This window comes from Periplaneta americana, chromosome 6, assembly GCF_040183065.1.
Source record: "Periplaneta americana isolate PAMFEO1 chromosome 6, P.americana_PAMFEO1_priV1, whole genome shotgun sequence".
NCBI lineage: Eukaryota > Metazoa > Arthropoda > Insecta > Blattodea > Blattidae > Periplaneta > Periplaneta americana.
Window position 1 is genome coordinate 49881603 of NC_091122.1, and position 15965 is coordinate 49897567.

General features: G+C 35.9%; 1 protein-coding gene and 1 non-coding gene across 6 annotated transcripts in view; both read right to left on the reverse strand.

Annotated features, from left to right (window-relative positions):
- The window catches only part of ERR (estrogen-related receptor), a 370747-nt gene that overhangs the window by 54983 nt on the left and 299799 nt on the right, over positions 1-15965 (reverse strand). For all 5 annotated transcript variants that reach the window (XM_069828081.1, XM_069828082.1, XM_069828084.1 and 2 more), the window contains one exon: positions 961-1087. In XM_069828081.1, coding sequence (XP_069684182.1) covers positions 961-1087 — 127 coding nt within the window. The remainder of the gene's footprint in view (positions 1-960; positions 1088-15965) is intronic.
- Positions 7172-7244, reverse strand: TRNAT-CGU (transfer RNA threonine (anticodon CGU)). Its single transcript has one exon. It is a non-coding gene; the product is annotated as a tRNA-Thr (tRNA).

Sequence of the window (15965 nt, forward strand, 5' to 3'; positions counted from 1 at the left end):
GGCATTAGTTATGTGTTCGGCATATGTAGATGTATTGTGTCCTCTGCTTATTGCTTTAATATGTTCTTTGTATCGAGTTTGGAATGATCTGCCTATCATTGATGTCCAATAGTTTTTAATGTTACTGTAGGTGTGTTGATTTCATCCATTAAATATAGTAGTCGTAAAGACGGTACTGCAATGAAAATTAGAATTACTGCTGGAGCAATTGTTCATGCTTCTGTCCAATGTAGAAACCAGAAGACACAATACAACTACATATGCCGAACACATAACTAATGCCAGCCACACATACAATAACATAAATACAGACATGGAAATCCTACACATACAACCCAAAACCAAAAACTCAACACACTAGAACAATATGAAATATACAGACACACTAAAGCACACTCTAATCAAATACTCAATACACAGATCAATTTCAGAATACACACACTATTTGACACCACATTTCAACACTTTTCAACAATCGAACGCACCCACACAACTGGCAGCGAAGTTCGAGATGACGCCGAGATCTAGTAGGCTCTGAGGATGGTGTGAAGAAGCACCGAAACAGCTGTAAGCCGCACATGCTTACACAATTAACACGAGTAAGATCGCCATTTAATCAATTATTTAAATTTTAGATTCGTCAACCCGAAGGTCTTTCCTTTGATATATTTCTATTGCTATAAATACGTCTTAAAACACAACATTAGAAAGGTTGACCTACTACAGTCATCACACAGCGAAAACACTTTCTCGTTGAGGACAATAATAACTAAATAGCTGTAAAGGCCACAACGAGTAAGCACTCCTTCATTCGCCTAATGACGAAAGTACGTCGAACCTTAGAAACAACGCATTTTAACACGTTTACAGAAATCCAAAGACATCTCCTTTATTTCATTTGACGTGTTCAGGCATATTCTGATGAAACACACTCAGAAATAATGATAACTTTTTAGTTACCCTGAATAGTCCTCTTGAAAAATGCTTTACACGCTTCACATGAAGCTACTCCATAATGGAAGCCTGACGCAACATCTCCGCAAACAAGGCACAACCTCCGAGGGAGATCCTCCTCCTTCATTCCCTCCTGGAAAGCAAACATTACGTTAATATTCAATACAATATACTCTATCACTTTCAGATGACAGACGAGATAAATTATTCAAAGAAATTTTAATTAACTAAGGTGTACAATAAGAATGTAGTGATGTACCATTACACGCTCCACAGTATAGCAAATACATATGAAATCGATCAGTAAAAAACCTCGCATTTTTTATACGCTAATTTTTTCCTTATTTATACAAGGTGCTGAGGACAGTGCATTTCCAAAAATATACTATCGAAAGTCAAACGGTTTTCGTATTGTTGAGCGACAAATTTAGCGTATTTTATAAAAACAAGCCTCTTTCAGCGCTCAGAACTCTGGAACCATTTACTGCAGAACATTGAACGAGAGCTCATTTTGAAGCTGACATTTGGCAGGTTATGATAAGAAGTAATCCTTATTTTTATTGTATACAGAGAGATAGATAATCTGATTTTACTTACTTTTAGGCTTTTTGCCCATTTGTAAAAATGTAAAAAAAATATTGAGAAAAAACCTTGCATTATTAAGAGGGATTCGGCATTGTTTGCTTAGTATCACGGCAATAAGTTTCGAGGGTATTAAATAAATTATTTTCACACGCCTGGACTTGAACGGCGCAGTACCGCACGCACTGGCCGAGAGATGAAGATAAGCGAACGTTGGGCGTCATTTTACTACTGTGTTTATGAAAACCTGTGATAAAGCTAGCCCAGCTATGCGCTACTAGATGACACATCACGTGTTTATGTCTCCTGGCCTTGCTTGGCTCGGCTAGCTAATGCCTCACAGTCAGCTGGTTAGTTCACGCGCGTACTATTTATTTTCTTTATTTGATTTTTCAATACTTTCTTATCAACGTTGCACCAGTAAAAAATATGTGTTTATTTGTACTTTCAATGCTGAATCTAACCATATATTTTTAAAATATTTTTTCGTGGGCAAAGGCGTCTTAATTAAGAAAAATCTAAATTTCTCCATTTCCATAAAAAGTAAGAAAAACTGTTTACATGTCAATATAAACTTTAACTTTTCAGCATCAAAATAAATCATGATTTTGATCATTGGGTGAAAGGGTTTCGGAGCCACAACAGTTTAAAGTTGCTAATTTTATGAAAATACGACAAATTAAAATATTTTTAATTTAAACACTATGAAGTTCTGATGCCTCAAACTGTGCACAAAGCATTGTATCACAGTTGTCTAGGGACAGAAAAAAGTTTCATTGTATTTAAACATTGCAAGGTCAATTTTCTCTATATTTCGGTCGATTTGAGATGGAATAGCCCATAAGTAAAATATTTAGGCTATTCTGTAATACAGTGTAGGCAGTTTAAAAGTTCCGAAACATTGCTCAGCTGGTTGATGATCTGAATCCCATGCAATCATTGGCATTCCCGTCCATGAAATTGTGGTGCTCTTCCCGCCTGCAGTCAGGCGTGAGTCGATAATTACCAGTATTCGTACTTACTCATACATCATCATCATCATCATCATCATCATCATCATGACTTTGGCCTCTTCACTTGTTCCAGTCTCGAATTAAGAAAACTGATCTTTCCATATCTTTACCAGATGTTTTGTGGTCTCTTTGCTTTTGATTTGTATTTTAGTATCTGTTTCGGAGTCTGGTGGTCTTTAATTCTTCGATTATGTTCAAAGTAAACTGTCTGGTAATCTTTTACTTTTTCATTTAAATTAAATATATTTAGTGCCTTCCTAATGTCTTCATTTGTCTTTTCATCTATTCTCTCATAACTAGGCTTCGAGACTTCGGACCCAATAGAGCAGTTCAGTGGGAAATCCGCATAACGACGTACTGAGTATAATGGAAAAGCATACAGTGTGTGGGGGTACTGTAGAATGGATGCCAACAAATACGCAAAGGAAAACGCTCTGGATTTGAAGGTTCTGACGAATAATTTGGTTTTCATACAAACCTATTTTCAAACTGTGTCTGACACTATTACACGGTTAGAAAATTTAGAGCAAGGGATGCCGAAAGGTCTCAAATTAATTGAGGGAATGACACAGAGAATTAACGAGACACCAAGTACACCGGTTACTGAACGTGTGAAACAGAAGTGAAAATCAATTTTATGTAAAAATAACGGATATGGAATATTGTGTAATATAAACAGCAAATTAGTGGACATAGAGTCACCCGAAAATAAAGGACTTTTTGCACTTGTAACTGCACTTCCTAAAGACGACCAACGATTGCTCCGTTATGGTTGGATGATCGTTCACCTCTGGTGAGGCATCTTGGTCCTCCATGGGCTGTTGAGCCAGATTATTATTATTACTATTATTATTATTATTATTATTATTATTATTAACTTGAAAAATGTCATACAGGCTATCTGTCGGTAGTTTGGAACTACAATAATAATCGAACTCCAGAAGCTAATGAATTTTGAACATGGGTAAAACTAAAAACTTCAAACCAAAAGAGAAAAGCTGAAAAGCTACAATGTGACCCTTCTCAATGAAACAAAACAAATTTTGAAAATCAAACTCTATTATACAAATAGTCACTCATAACGAGTGCACCTCAGCACATGTGTGGACTTCGGTCCTACGTTCATAGACATCTATGATGAAGTGCAGAGGGCGGCCACTAGAGGGAACCCAAGAGTTGGAGCTTAATCTGAGACGATTCTGTCCGACGCCGGGGTGGTATCCGGTGTGGCTTAGTGGATAAAGCATCAGCACGTAGAGCTGAAAACCCGGGTTCAAATCCCGGCGCCGGAGAGAATTTTTCTTCGTTCCATTACTCTTACATCTATTATACAAATCTGGTTTTCATGTATAGCTTCCTGTAAAGCTGATTTGAATAATTTCAAGAGAAAAATTGTTCCAGAGCCGGGCACCGAACTCAGGACCTTTGGCTGAGCGCGCCAATAGTCTACCGACTGAGCTATCCACGAACTCTACCAGACCCAGCCAGTCGGCCTCGGTAGCGCAGTTGGTATAGCGCTGGCCTTCTGTGCTCGAGGTTGTGGGTTCGATCCCGGCCCAGGTCGATGGTATTAAAGTGTGCTTAAATGCGACAGGCTTATGTCAGTAGATTTACTGGCATGTAAAAGAACTTCAGCGGGACAAAATTCCGGCACATCGGTGACGCTGATATAACTTCGGCAGTTGCGAGCGTCGTTAAATAAACCATAATTTATTTATTTTTACCAGACCCAGCTAAGTCTTTAACGTCTTTTGAATCCACTTGAGGTACGGTATGTGGATGAAAAGGGAATAATTGAGGAAGAGTCTGATAGAGTTCCTGGGTAGCTCAGTCGGTAAAGTGATGGCGCGCTCCGGCAAAGGTCCCGGGTTCTATGCCCGGCTCCGGAACAGATAGCTATACCTGAAAGCCAGATTTGTATAATTACATGTTACTGTTCGTTAAGTTTAAGTCACACAGAAAGTGTGCACTCAATGTTGGGTTTTTGGCGTCTTGTCAACCTACTTGAGGTATGTGCATGAAAAGGGAATAATTGAGCCAGGGTCTGGTAAAGTTCCTGGGTAGCTCAGTCGATAGAGCTCAGCCAAAGGCCCCGGGTTCGATGCCCGGCTCCGGAACAATTTTCCCCTTGAAATTATTCATGAAAAATCTGTTGTTCAAAATATGCACGAGTTCAGAGTAACCGAAGTCCACGAACTTATTGACTACTACATAAAGTATCAACTATGTTTTTACCTGATCCAAACAACACGGAAGTTCACCCATAATTGTACATCCCGAAGTGCCTTCCGTCTTCATATCTTCATTCGTAACGGAACACAGCAACAACAAACTTGAATCGAATGATTCACACCAGCTGAATATTACTTCTCAAAGCGCATGTCACAAGAAACACACCCGAAAGTCCACTGGAAATCACATGAAACTCGTGCAATGCTCGTCATAGGTTGACACTGCTCTCTGACATGCTGGATACGCACGTTGAACACGTCCAGGTGACTTCTGTTTCTGCTTGTCCATCACCCATCACCCCTCACGTGAAGAACAAGGATCAAACATCATTATGCGTCTCTCCGGAATGATAGACTGTCCTGTCCACGATAGCTCTTACATTAAACAACAGTTCAACCTCTCCCCGTAACTGACACTGGTCGCTTTGTCTTATGATGATCAAGTTCAAGAAAGTTCTCTGGTTAAAAAAATAAAATTTGAATCCCATACTCAAGCAAGCAGAGGTGAACTAGCTACTTCAATTTCCAGGATTATAATCTATGGATGGATGGACTGATTCGATCTCATATTTTATGCATAGATGTGTTTTATATTTACAGCCCGTATTGGGATGAAATAATTCTGTTTGATGCTCTTACGCCTCTTTTCTTTCTCTTCTTATTTTGTTTGCTTTCCTTTTTACTTCCTTGGTTACTAATTTCCTTCTTTTTCTGTTCTTCGTACTTCTTTATTCTCATAAATTTGGTCCTATTCTTCGCTACCTTTCTTCATGTATATGACTGGCTAAAGAAACATACTGGATTTATGTTGCAAACCAAGCTTTCAAGTACAGGGACATCATTTTATTTTTACTTCAATTTTTATTGTACCTGAGTTTTTGAATGTACTTCACTCCCACCCCTTCTACTAATGAAGTTCAAACGTCCTCCACACAGATCCAAGACCGCATATAGTCATAGTAAACAGTACGTTCCAAAAATATGTTCGCGTTTTCCAGTGACGCAAGAGCTTTCAATATTGCATCATTTTCCATTTGCCTATGTCGCATCCCGGTTTCCCCCACCTGCTTCTATTCGCCTCTTTGTAAATGCTAGTGGCTGGGCTTTCTTAGCTCTTTTCTGGGAACATTAATTTCTGTTAGGAATTGGACGTCTACGTAATATTATACCCATACAATTGTTTAAAATAACTTAAATAAAAGGGCCTCGTTAAGTAATTAACTGTCACGTGATTTCCTCCCTTTCTACGACGCTGCGACGTAACCACTTGGACGGACAGTAGATAGCATGTCTGAGTAATTTTATCTTTTCGGATCGGGCAGAAGTGAAGATTGAATTTACAGTACGTAAGGTCTCTTTTATAGAGTAGGTACAGAATTATTTCAACATGAGTTACTGATACGAAGTACGAACCTGGTAATTGGAATTACGTACAATAGTCTATAGTGCGATAATATGCACAAAAGAACTGAAGCCTATATCGAAGTGAACGGTCACTATTTTAAAAAATGTGTTTAAATATCCATATTATGATTATTTTTCAATTTAACTTCATTCTCTATAGTGTACGCTAATGTGTTGTAGACAGTATATTATACACTGCATAATGAATACGTCCGCTAGAAAGGTCAGTTCGTGAGTAAAAACACTCATTGTTAATACAGTACTGTATTTTGATTAAACAAAAACCTAATGAAAACTATCAAACTCAAAATCGTGATATTTCCTAGTTTATGTAAATGGATGAACTACTTTTCTTCCTTCCTATACCTAGTAAATTAATTTGTTTGTATACTCGTATTACGCCAGTGTCACCGAATTCCAGTCGTGGAAGGAGGTAGCAAACGGTGTTTCCGTTTTTAATCGTTGATCCAAAGGTATATCCAGGTTAATATTAGAAATGTTAGTAAAAATAAAATGATGTCCCTGTATAACTCCCTGTAAAGTTTATTTGAATAATTTCGAGGGAAAAATTGTTCCGGGGTCGGGTATCGAACTCGGGACCTTTGGTTAAACGTACCAACGCTCAACCAACTGAGCTACCCGGGAACTCTGGATTTATGTTGATATAATTATTGTGCTGGACTTGAATTTGGTTTTGAATCGGGGTCTTCGGCGTAGAAAGCCTTTAATTAATGGCGCAGAATTTTGTTAGTGTAAGTTTAAGAGAAGATTTTAATTATTTATTTTTTAAGCTTTCGTCTATGCAGAAAGCTGGCGGTTATTTTTAGCATAACATGTGTACGCTTGGAAACAGGTTTGTCTTAGTACGGAGGTGTTCGAAAAATGATATGGGAAAGTAAGTTAGCTTGGATTTACGTAAAGATTAATTTTTGGTCCTACAGAATTTATCTGTTATGGTAACTATTGTTATTATAGGAGAAAAATTCGCTCCGGCGCCGGGGATCGAACCCGGGTCCTTGGTTATACGTACCAAGCGCTCTAACCACTGAGCTACGCCGAAGTTCAATTCACAGCACCAGGTCGAATCCCCCTCCACTAGTATTTTTCCGTTTGTGGCTTTACTCCATGTTCGACATGTGTGTTGACATATTATATTAAGTCAACTGCCATTACACAAGGAGCGCACTCCAAGATCACATTCTAAGTCTTTGGGCTAAAGGACGCTTGTCCAGTTTGTTAACTCTCATAAGAATGACCTGCACTAAAATGAAATCTCCAAGATCACAGAGCGCTTGCTCAGTTTAACTCTCTTTAAGAATGACTTGCATTAATAGATAATCTAAAATCTCCAAGATCACATTCTAAGTCTTTAGGCTAAAGGACGCTTGTCCAGTTTGTTAACTCTCATAAGAATGATCTGCACTAAAGTGAAATCTCCAAGATCACAGAGCACTTACTCAGTTTAACTCTCTTAAGAATGACTTGCATTAATATATAATCTAAAATCTCCAAGATCACATTCTAAGTCTTTAGGCTAAAGGACGCTTGTCCAGTTTGTTAACTCTCATAAGAATGATCTGCACTAAAATGAAATCTCCAAGATCACAGAGCACTTACTCAATTTAACTATCTTAAGAATGACTTGCATTAATAGATAATCTAAAATCTCCAAGATCACATTCTGTCCAGTTTGTTAACTCTCATAAGAATGACCTGCACTAAAATGAAATCTCCAAGATCACAGAGCGCTTGCTCAGTTTAACTCTCTTTAAGAATGACTTGCATTAACAGATAATCTAAAATCTCCAAGATCACATTCTAAGTCTTTAGGCTAAAGGGCGCTTGTCCAGTTTGTTAACTCTCATAAGAATGATCTGCATTAAAATGAAATCTCCAAGATCACAGAGCGCTTGCTCAGTTTAACTCTCCTAAGAATGACTTGCATTAATAGATAATCTAAAATCTCCAAGATCACATTCAAAGTCTTTAGGCTAAAGAACGCTTGTCCAGTTTGTTAACTCTCATAAGAATGATCTGCACTAAAATTAAATCTCCAAGATCACAGTGCGCTTGCTCAGTTTAACTCTCTTAAGAATGACTTGCATTAATAGATAATCTAAAATCTCCAAGATCACATTCTAAGTCTTTAGGCTAAAGGACGCTTGTCCAGTTTGTTAACTCTCATAAGAATGATCTGCACTAAAATTAAATCTCCAAGATCACAGAGCGCTTGCTCAGTTTAACTCTCTTAAGAATGACTTGCATTAAAGATAATCTAAAATCTCCAAATCACATTCAAAGTCTTTAGGCTAAAGAACGCTTGTCCAGTTTGTTAACTCTCATAAGAATGATCTGCACTAAAATTAAATCTCCAAGATCACAGTGCGCTTGCTCAGTTTAACTCTCTTAAGAATGACTTGCATTAATAGATAATCTAAAATCTCCAAGATCACATTCTAAGTCTTTAGGCTAAAGGACGCTTGTCCAGTTTGTTAACTCTCATAAGAATGATCTGCACTAAAATTAAATCTCCAAGATCACAGAGCGCTTGCTCAGTTTAACTCTCTTAAGAATGACTTGCATTAAAGATAATCTAAAATCTCCAAATCACATTCAAAGTCTTTAGGCTAAAGAACGCTTGTCCAGTTTGTTAACTCTCATAAGAATGATCTGCACTAAAATTAAATCTCCAAGATCACAGTGCGCTTGCTCAGTTTAACTCTCTTAAGAATGACTTGCATTAATAGATAATCTAAAATCTCCAAGATCACATTCTAAGTCTTTAGGCTAAAGGACGCTTGTCCAGTTTGTTAACTCTCATAAGAAGCACTGAAATTAAATCTCCAAGATCACAGTGCGCTTGCTCAATTTAACTCTTAAGAATGACTTGCATTAAAAAGCCTAACTAAAATTAAATCTCCAAGATCTTTCCATATTTCAATAAGAACAAAGAAGTAAAACCATCTGCAAGTTTATTGACCTCGCAAGTTGACATATTGATACCAAACACAAAGAAAGTGAATTACCATGGCGACAAGGCCAGCCTTCCCTATGCACTGCTTATAAATATCACAGTAACATCAGTAAAAGTATTCTGCATATCAAATATGCTAAGTCGTAGCAACACGGCTGCCACAATAGCACAAAAGCGAGTGTAAGAATGGAGTAACATACCTTAGTTATCAGAGAAGTACAATTAAAAGAATGCAGTAACATACCGTAGTTATCAGAGAAGTACAATTAAAAGAATGGAGTAACACCGTAGTTATCAGAGAAGTACAATTAAAAGAATGGAGTAACATACCGTAGTTACCAGAGAAGTACAATTAAAAGAATGGAGTAACATACCGTAGTTATCAGAGAAGCACAATTAAAACAATGCAGTAACGTACCATAGTTATCAAAGAAGTACAATTAAAAGAATGGAGTAACATACCGTAGTTATCAGAGAAGTACAATTAAAAGAATGCAGTAACATACCGTAGTTATCAGAGAAGTACAATTAAAAGAATGCAGTAACATACCGTAGTTATCAGAGAAGTACAATTAAAAGAACGGAGTAACATACCGTAGTTATCAGAGAAGTACAATTAAAAGAATGGAGTAACATACCGTAGTTATCAGAGAAGTACAATTAAAAGAACGGAGTAACATACCGTAGTTATCAGAGAAGTACAATTAAAAGAATGGAGTAACATACCGTAGTCACCAGAGAAGTACAATTAAAAGAATGGAGTAACATACCGTATTTATCAGAGAAGTACAATTAAAAGAATGGAGTAACATACCGTAGTCACCAGAGAAGTGCAATTAAAAGAATTTAGTACCATACCGTAGTTATCAGAGAAGTACAATTAAAAGAATGGAGTAACATACCGTAGTTATCAGAGAAGTACAATTAAAAGAATGGAGTAACATACCATAGTTATCAGGGAAGTACAATTAAAAGAATGCAGTAACATACCGTAGTTATCAGAGAAGTACAATTAAAAGAATGGAGTAACATACCGTAGTTATCAGAGAAGTACAATTAAAAGAAAGGAGTAACATACCATAGTTATCAGGGAAGTACAATTAAAAGAATGGAGTAACATACCGTAGTTATCAGAGAGTAGTTATCAGAGAAGTACAATTAAAAGAATGCAGTAACATACCATAGTTATCAGGGAAGTACAATTAAAAGAATGGAGTAACATACCGTAGTTATCAGAGAGTAGTTATCAGAGAAGTACAATTAAAAGAATGCAGTAACATACCGTAGTTATCAGAGAAGTACAATTAAAAGAATGGAGTAACATACCGTAGTTATCAGAGAAGTACAATTAAAAGAATGGAGTAACATACCATAGTTATCAGGGAAGTACAATTAAAAGAATGGAGTAACATACCGTAGTTATCAGAGAGTAGTTATCAGAGAAGTACAATTAAAAGAATGGAGTAACATACCGTAGTTATCAGAGAAGTACAATTAAAAGAATGGAGTAACATACCGTAGTTATCAGAGAAGTACAATTAAAAGAATGGAGTAACATACCGTAGTTATCAGAGAAGTACAATTAAAAGAATGGAGTAACATACCGTAGTTATCAGAGAAGTACAATTAAAAGAATGGAGTAACATACCGTAGTTATCAGAGAAGTACAATTAAAAGAATGGAGTAACATACCGTAGTTATCAGAGAAGTACAATTAAAAGAATGGAGTAACATACCGTAGTTATCAGAGAAGTACAATTAAAAGAATGCAGTAACATACCGTAGTTATCAGAGAAGTACAATTAAAAGAATGGAGTAACATACAGTAGTTATCAGAGAAGTACAATTAAAAGAATGGAGTAACATACCGTAGTTATCAGAAAAGTACAATTAAAAGAATGGAGTAACATACCGTAGTTATCAGAGAAGTACAATTAAAAGAATGCAGTAACATACCGTAGTTATCAGAGAAGTACAATTAAAAGAATGCAGTAACATACCGTAGTTATCAGAGAAGTACAATTAAAAGAATGCAGTAACATACCGTAGTTATCAGAGAAGTACAATTAAAAGAATGCAGTAACATACCGTAGTTATCAGAGAAGTACAATTAAAAGAACGGAGTAACATACCGTAGTTATCAGAGAAGTACAATTAAAAGAATGGAGTAACATACCGTAGTTATCAGAGAAGTACAATTAAAAGAACGGAGTAACATACCGTAGTTATCAGAGAAGTACAATTAAAAGAATGGAGTAACATACCCTAGTCACCAGAGAAGTATAATTAAAAGAATGGAGTAACATACCGTAGTTATCAGAGAAGTACAATTAAAAGAATGGAGTAACATACCCTAGTCACCAGAGAAGTACAATTAAAAGAATGGAGTAACATACCGTATTTATCAGAGAAGTACAATTAAAAGAATGGAGTAACATACCGTAGTCACCAGAGAAGTGCAATTAAAAGAATTTAGTACCATACCGTAGTTATCAGAGAAGTACAATTAAAAGAATGGAGTAACATACCGTAGTTATCAGAGAAGTACAATTAAAAGAATGGAGTAACATACCATAGTTATCAGGGAAGTACAATTAAAAGAATGCAGTAACATACCGTAGTTATCAGAGAAGTACAATTAAAAGAATGGAGTAACATACCGTAGTTATCAGAGAAGTACAATTAAAAGAATGGAGTAACATACCATAGTTATCAGGGAAGTACAATTAAAAGAATGGAGTAACATACCGTAGTTATCAGAGAAGTACAATTAAAAGAATGGAGTAACATACCGTAGTTATCAGAGAAGTACAATTAAAAGAATGGAGTAACATACCATAGTTATCAGGGAAGTACAATTAAAAGAATGGAGTAACATACCGTAGTTATCAGAGAGTTGTTATCAGAGAAGTACAATTAAAAGAATGGAGTAACATACCGTAGTTATCAGAGAAGTACAATTAAAAGAAAGGAGTAACATACCATAGTTATCAGGGAAGTACAATTAAAAGAATGGAGTAACATACCGTAGTTATCAGAGAGTAGTTATCAGAGAAGTACAATTAAAAGAATGCAGTAACATACCGTAGTTATCAGAGAAGTACAATTAAAAGAATGGAGTAACATACCGTAGTTATCAGAGAAGTACAATTAAAAGAATGGAGTAACATACCATAGTTATCAGGGAAGTACAATTAAAAGAATGGAGTAACATACCGTAGTTATCAGAGAGTAGTTATCAGAGAAGTACAATTAAAAGAATGCAGTAACATACCGTAGTTATCAGAGAAATACAATTAAAAGAATGGAGTAACATACCGTAGTTATGAGAGAAGTACAATTAAAAGAATGGAGTAACATACCCTAGTTATCAGAGAAGTACAATTAAAAGACTGGAGTAACATACCGTAGTTATCAGAGAAGTACAATTAAAAGACTGGAGTAACATACCGTAGTTATCAGAGAAGTACAATTAAAAGAATGCAGTAACATACCGTAGTTATCAGAGAAGTACAATTAAAAGAATGGAGTAACATACCGTAGTTATCAGAGAAGTACAATTAAAAGAATGCAGTAACATACCGTAGTTATCAGAGAAGTACAATTAAAAGAACGGAGTAACATACCGTTGTTATCAGAGAAGCACAATTAAAAGAATGGAGTAACATACCGTAGTTATCAGAGAATCACAATTAAAAGAATGGAGTAACATACCGTAGTTATGAGAGAAGTACAATTAAAAGAATGGAGTAACATACCCTAGTTATCAGAGAAGTACAATTAAAAGACTGGAGTAACATACCGTAGTTATCAGAGAAGTACAATTAAAAGACTGGAGTAACATACCGTAGTTATCAGAGAAGTACAATTAAAAGAATGCAGTAACATACCGTAGTTATCAGAGAAGTACAATTAAAAGAATGGAGTAACATACCGTAGTTATCAGAGAAGTACAATTAAAAGAATGCAGTAACATACCGTAGTTATCAGAGAAGTACAATTAAAAGAACGGAGTAACATACCGTTGTTATCAGAGAAGCACAATTAAAAGAATGGAGTAACATACCGTAGTTATCAGAGAATCACAATTAAAAGAATGGAGTAACATACCGTAGTTATCAGAGAATCACAATTAAAAGAATGGAGTAACATACCGTTGTTATCAGAGAAGTACAATTAAAAGAATGGAGTAACATACCGTAGTTATCAGAGAAGTACAATTAAAAGAATGGAGTAACATACCGTAGTTATCAGAGAAGTACAATTAAAAGAATGGAGTAACATACCGTTGTTATCAGAGAAGCACAATTAAAAGAATGGAGTAACATATCGTAGTCAAATCTCACTCGAGTTTTAATTTTCTCTAGATAAATCAAAACCTCTAGTGAGATTACTGTTGAAAAACTGTGGTTTAACAATATGCTACAGAAAGAAACTAATACTGAATTCTTCATATTGATCACTTCTACCAACTATGAAAGTTTATTAAAAAAAAGTCACGGTTATATCCTGTACTATCAAATCCAAAATATAGAATTTATACATATCTTGGCTTACTTGCCTCATGAGTGATTCCTTATTGGTGTCACTTGTGACGTTCAAACCTGTCTTCGGGCAGTTGTCTAAAGAACAACTGACTCCTTACACGCAGAGTGCAAGAAAATCCATTTTAAAGTACGAAAAATTCAATAAATCTCAACTTTTACTAACTTTTATTTTTTGCACTACCCTTCCTCTTAATAGTTTCATGTTATTCATAGTATGAATATTTTTAGTAGTTTGTATATATTATGTCAGTGTTTCAATGTGCAGTACCTGTATGCATATGTGTAAGAATTACAATGTAAACAAGATATGCTTAGATGTTCACTTAGCGTTTACAGCATAACAGAGGACCTGATGATCCCATTTATGGCGAAAATGTTCATCCCTACCCCCACCGGGGCTCTAATTATGAGTTTGTGTAATTAGGTCATTGTTCATCTATTTATACAGGGTGATTCACGAGGATTTACCGTCCTTTACGAAGCTTATTTCTGAATACATTTTGAGCAAAAAAGTCTTGTAATAGTAATATGCGTTATAAGAGCGGTATGTTGAAGTTTTCATGTTCGAAGAAAAGTTTGAAAAAGCGAAACGTAGTTGAGCTTTTTTAATTTCCGAGAATTGAAAGAAAACATACCGCTCGTGTATCGTACATTATTTTGTGCGAAGATAGTTTATTACATACCTGAAAGAGAAATTTCTAATTAGTTGCAATTAAATCTCCATCTTGGTTTCTGTTCAATGACGGAAAATTTGCAAAACAAAAATATCTATCTTCAACATTGTTGCTTTAAAATGTTTTCTGTGTTTACTATACTCCAGCAGGCCGTGATATACGTCTGTCTTTTTTTCCCCCCAGTCTATAAATGCGAACTTAAAACAAACGGTAAGGTTATGTAATGATTTATTTTTCATTTTAATATTTTAACGATATGATTTATATAACATATTGCAGTAATAACATCGGCATCTGGAATCTTGTTGATTTTTTTACGGCTTCCTTAATCGAATGCAGTAACTTTAGTGGAGTTGTAGAGTTTACTTAATTTTTGCAAATATTTAAAAACAATAATTAACAGTGCAATTTAGGTGAAATTGCAGTGGTAAGTTTCCAATTTATAATTATTACTATATTAAACGTCTCTAAAAATAATTAATATGTTAAAAGCCTAAAGCAGTAAAATCAATATGTCACTTAAGCGGTAAGAAGAGGGAAATTGTTATGTCTGTTAGGTTGGGAATACTGAATGTGGAATTTCACACTTTCCGCGGATTGGTTTTGTGCGGAAATACGCACGATCTCGCACGAACATAGTTCCTATTCTCAATATTTTCAGTTACACCAATTCAAAGTTGTTTGTAAAATACGTTTTTTCTTTAGTCTGAAGGTCAAATAATAATAAAAATAGAGAATGAACCATTCAGAAGTATCATTTCTTTAATTGGCAAGTATTATGAAGCTAAAAATATGTTGTGAACTCCTTAGTTGCTTCGTACAGACATCTTTTTTCTATTTTTAACTAGAAATTACATTTGAATAATTTCAAGGAAAAATTGTTCCGGGGCCGGGTATCGATCCCGGGACCCTTCGCTTAGCGCGCGAACGCTCTTCCGACTGAGCTACCCCAGGAACTATACACGACACGGTCACAATTTTTCCTTTTGTATCCACACGACTCAAATGAGCCGACAAGACGCCAGAACTCAACTATGAGTACACACAAATACTTGTGTGACTTAAATTGTGGCTTTCTGTTAACGTACCTCCAGCTAAGCGAAGGGTCCCGGGATCGATACCCGAACCCGGAACAATTTTTCCTTGAAATTATTTAAACCTGCTTTACAGGGAGCTACTACCTGAAAGCCAGATTTGTAGAAAATTACATTATTCTTACTCACTTATCACAACAATTATTACAAATCACACCACTTCCATCGATTTAATTATTTGCAGTTCAATTTTGCATCCTAATTTACAGTCTTGGAGAGTTTACAACACATTTTTAAAAAAGTCGCCGTCCACTTGAGTACACTTGGCCGCACGCTTGTGAACGGCACTCGTCGCGCTACGTAACTGCATACGGCTATCTTTGATTTCCGCAGCGCTCGCGCTGGCTGCACGCTGACCAAGATCACGAGTTCACAGCAATGCGTCCCAATAACGAAACGTAACTCTGTAAATATTGAGAATAGGACCCAAGTTGATATGACATTTTTTGCTCAGAATATCTTCGGAAATAAGCTTTAAAGGACGGTAAATCC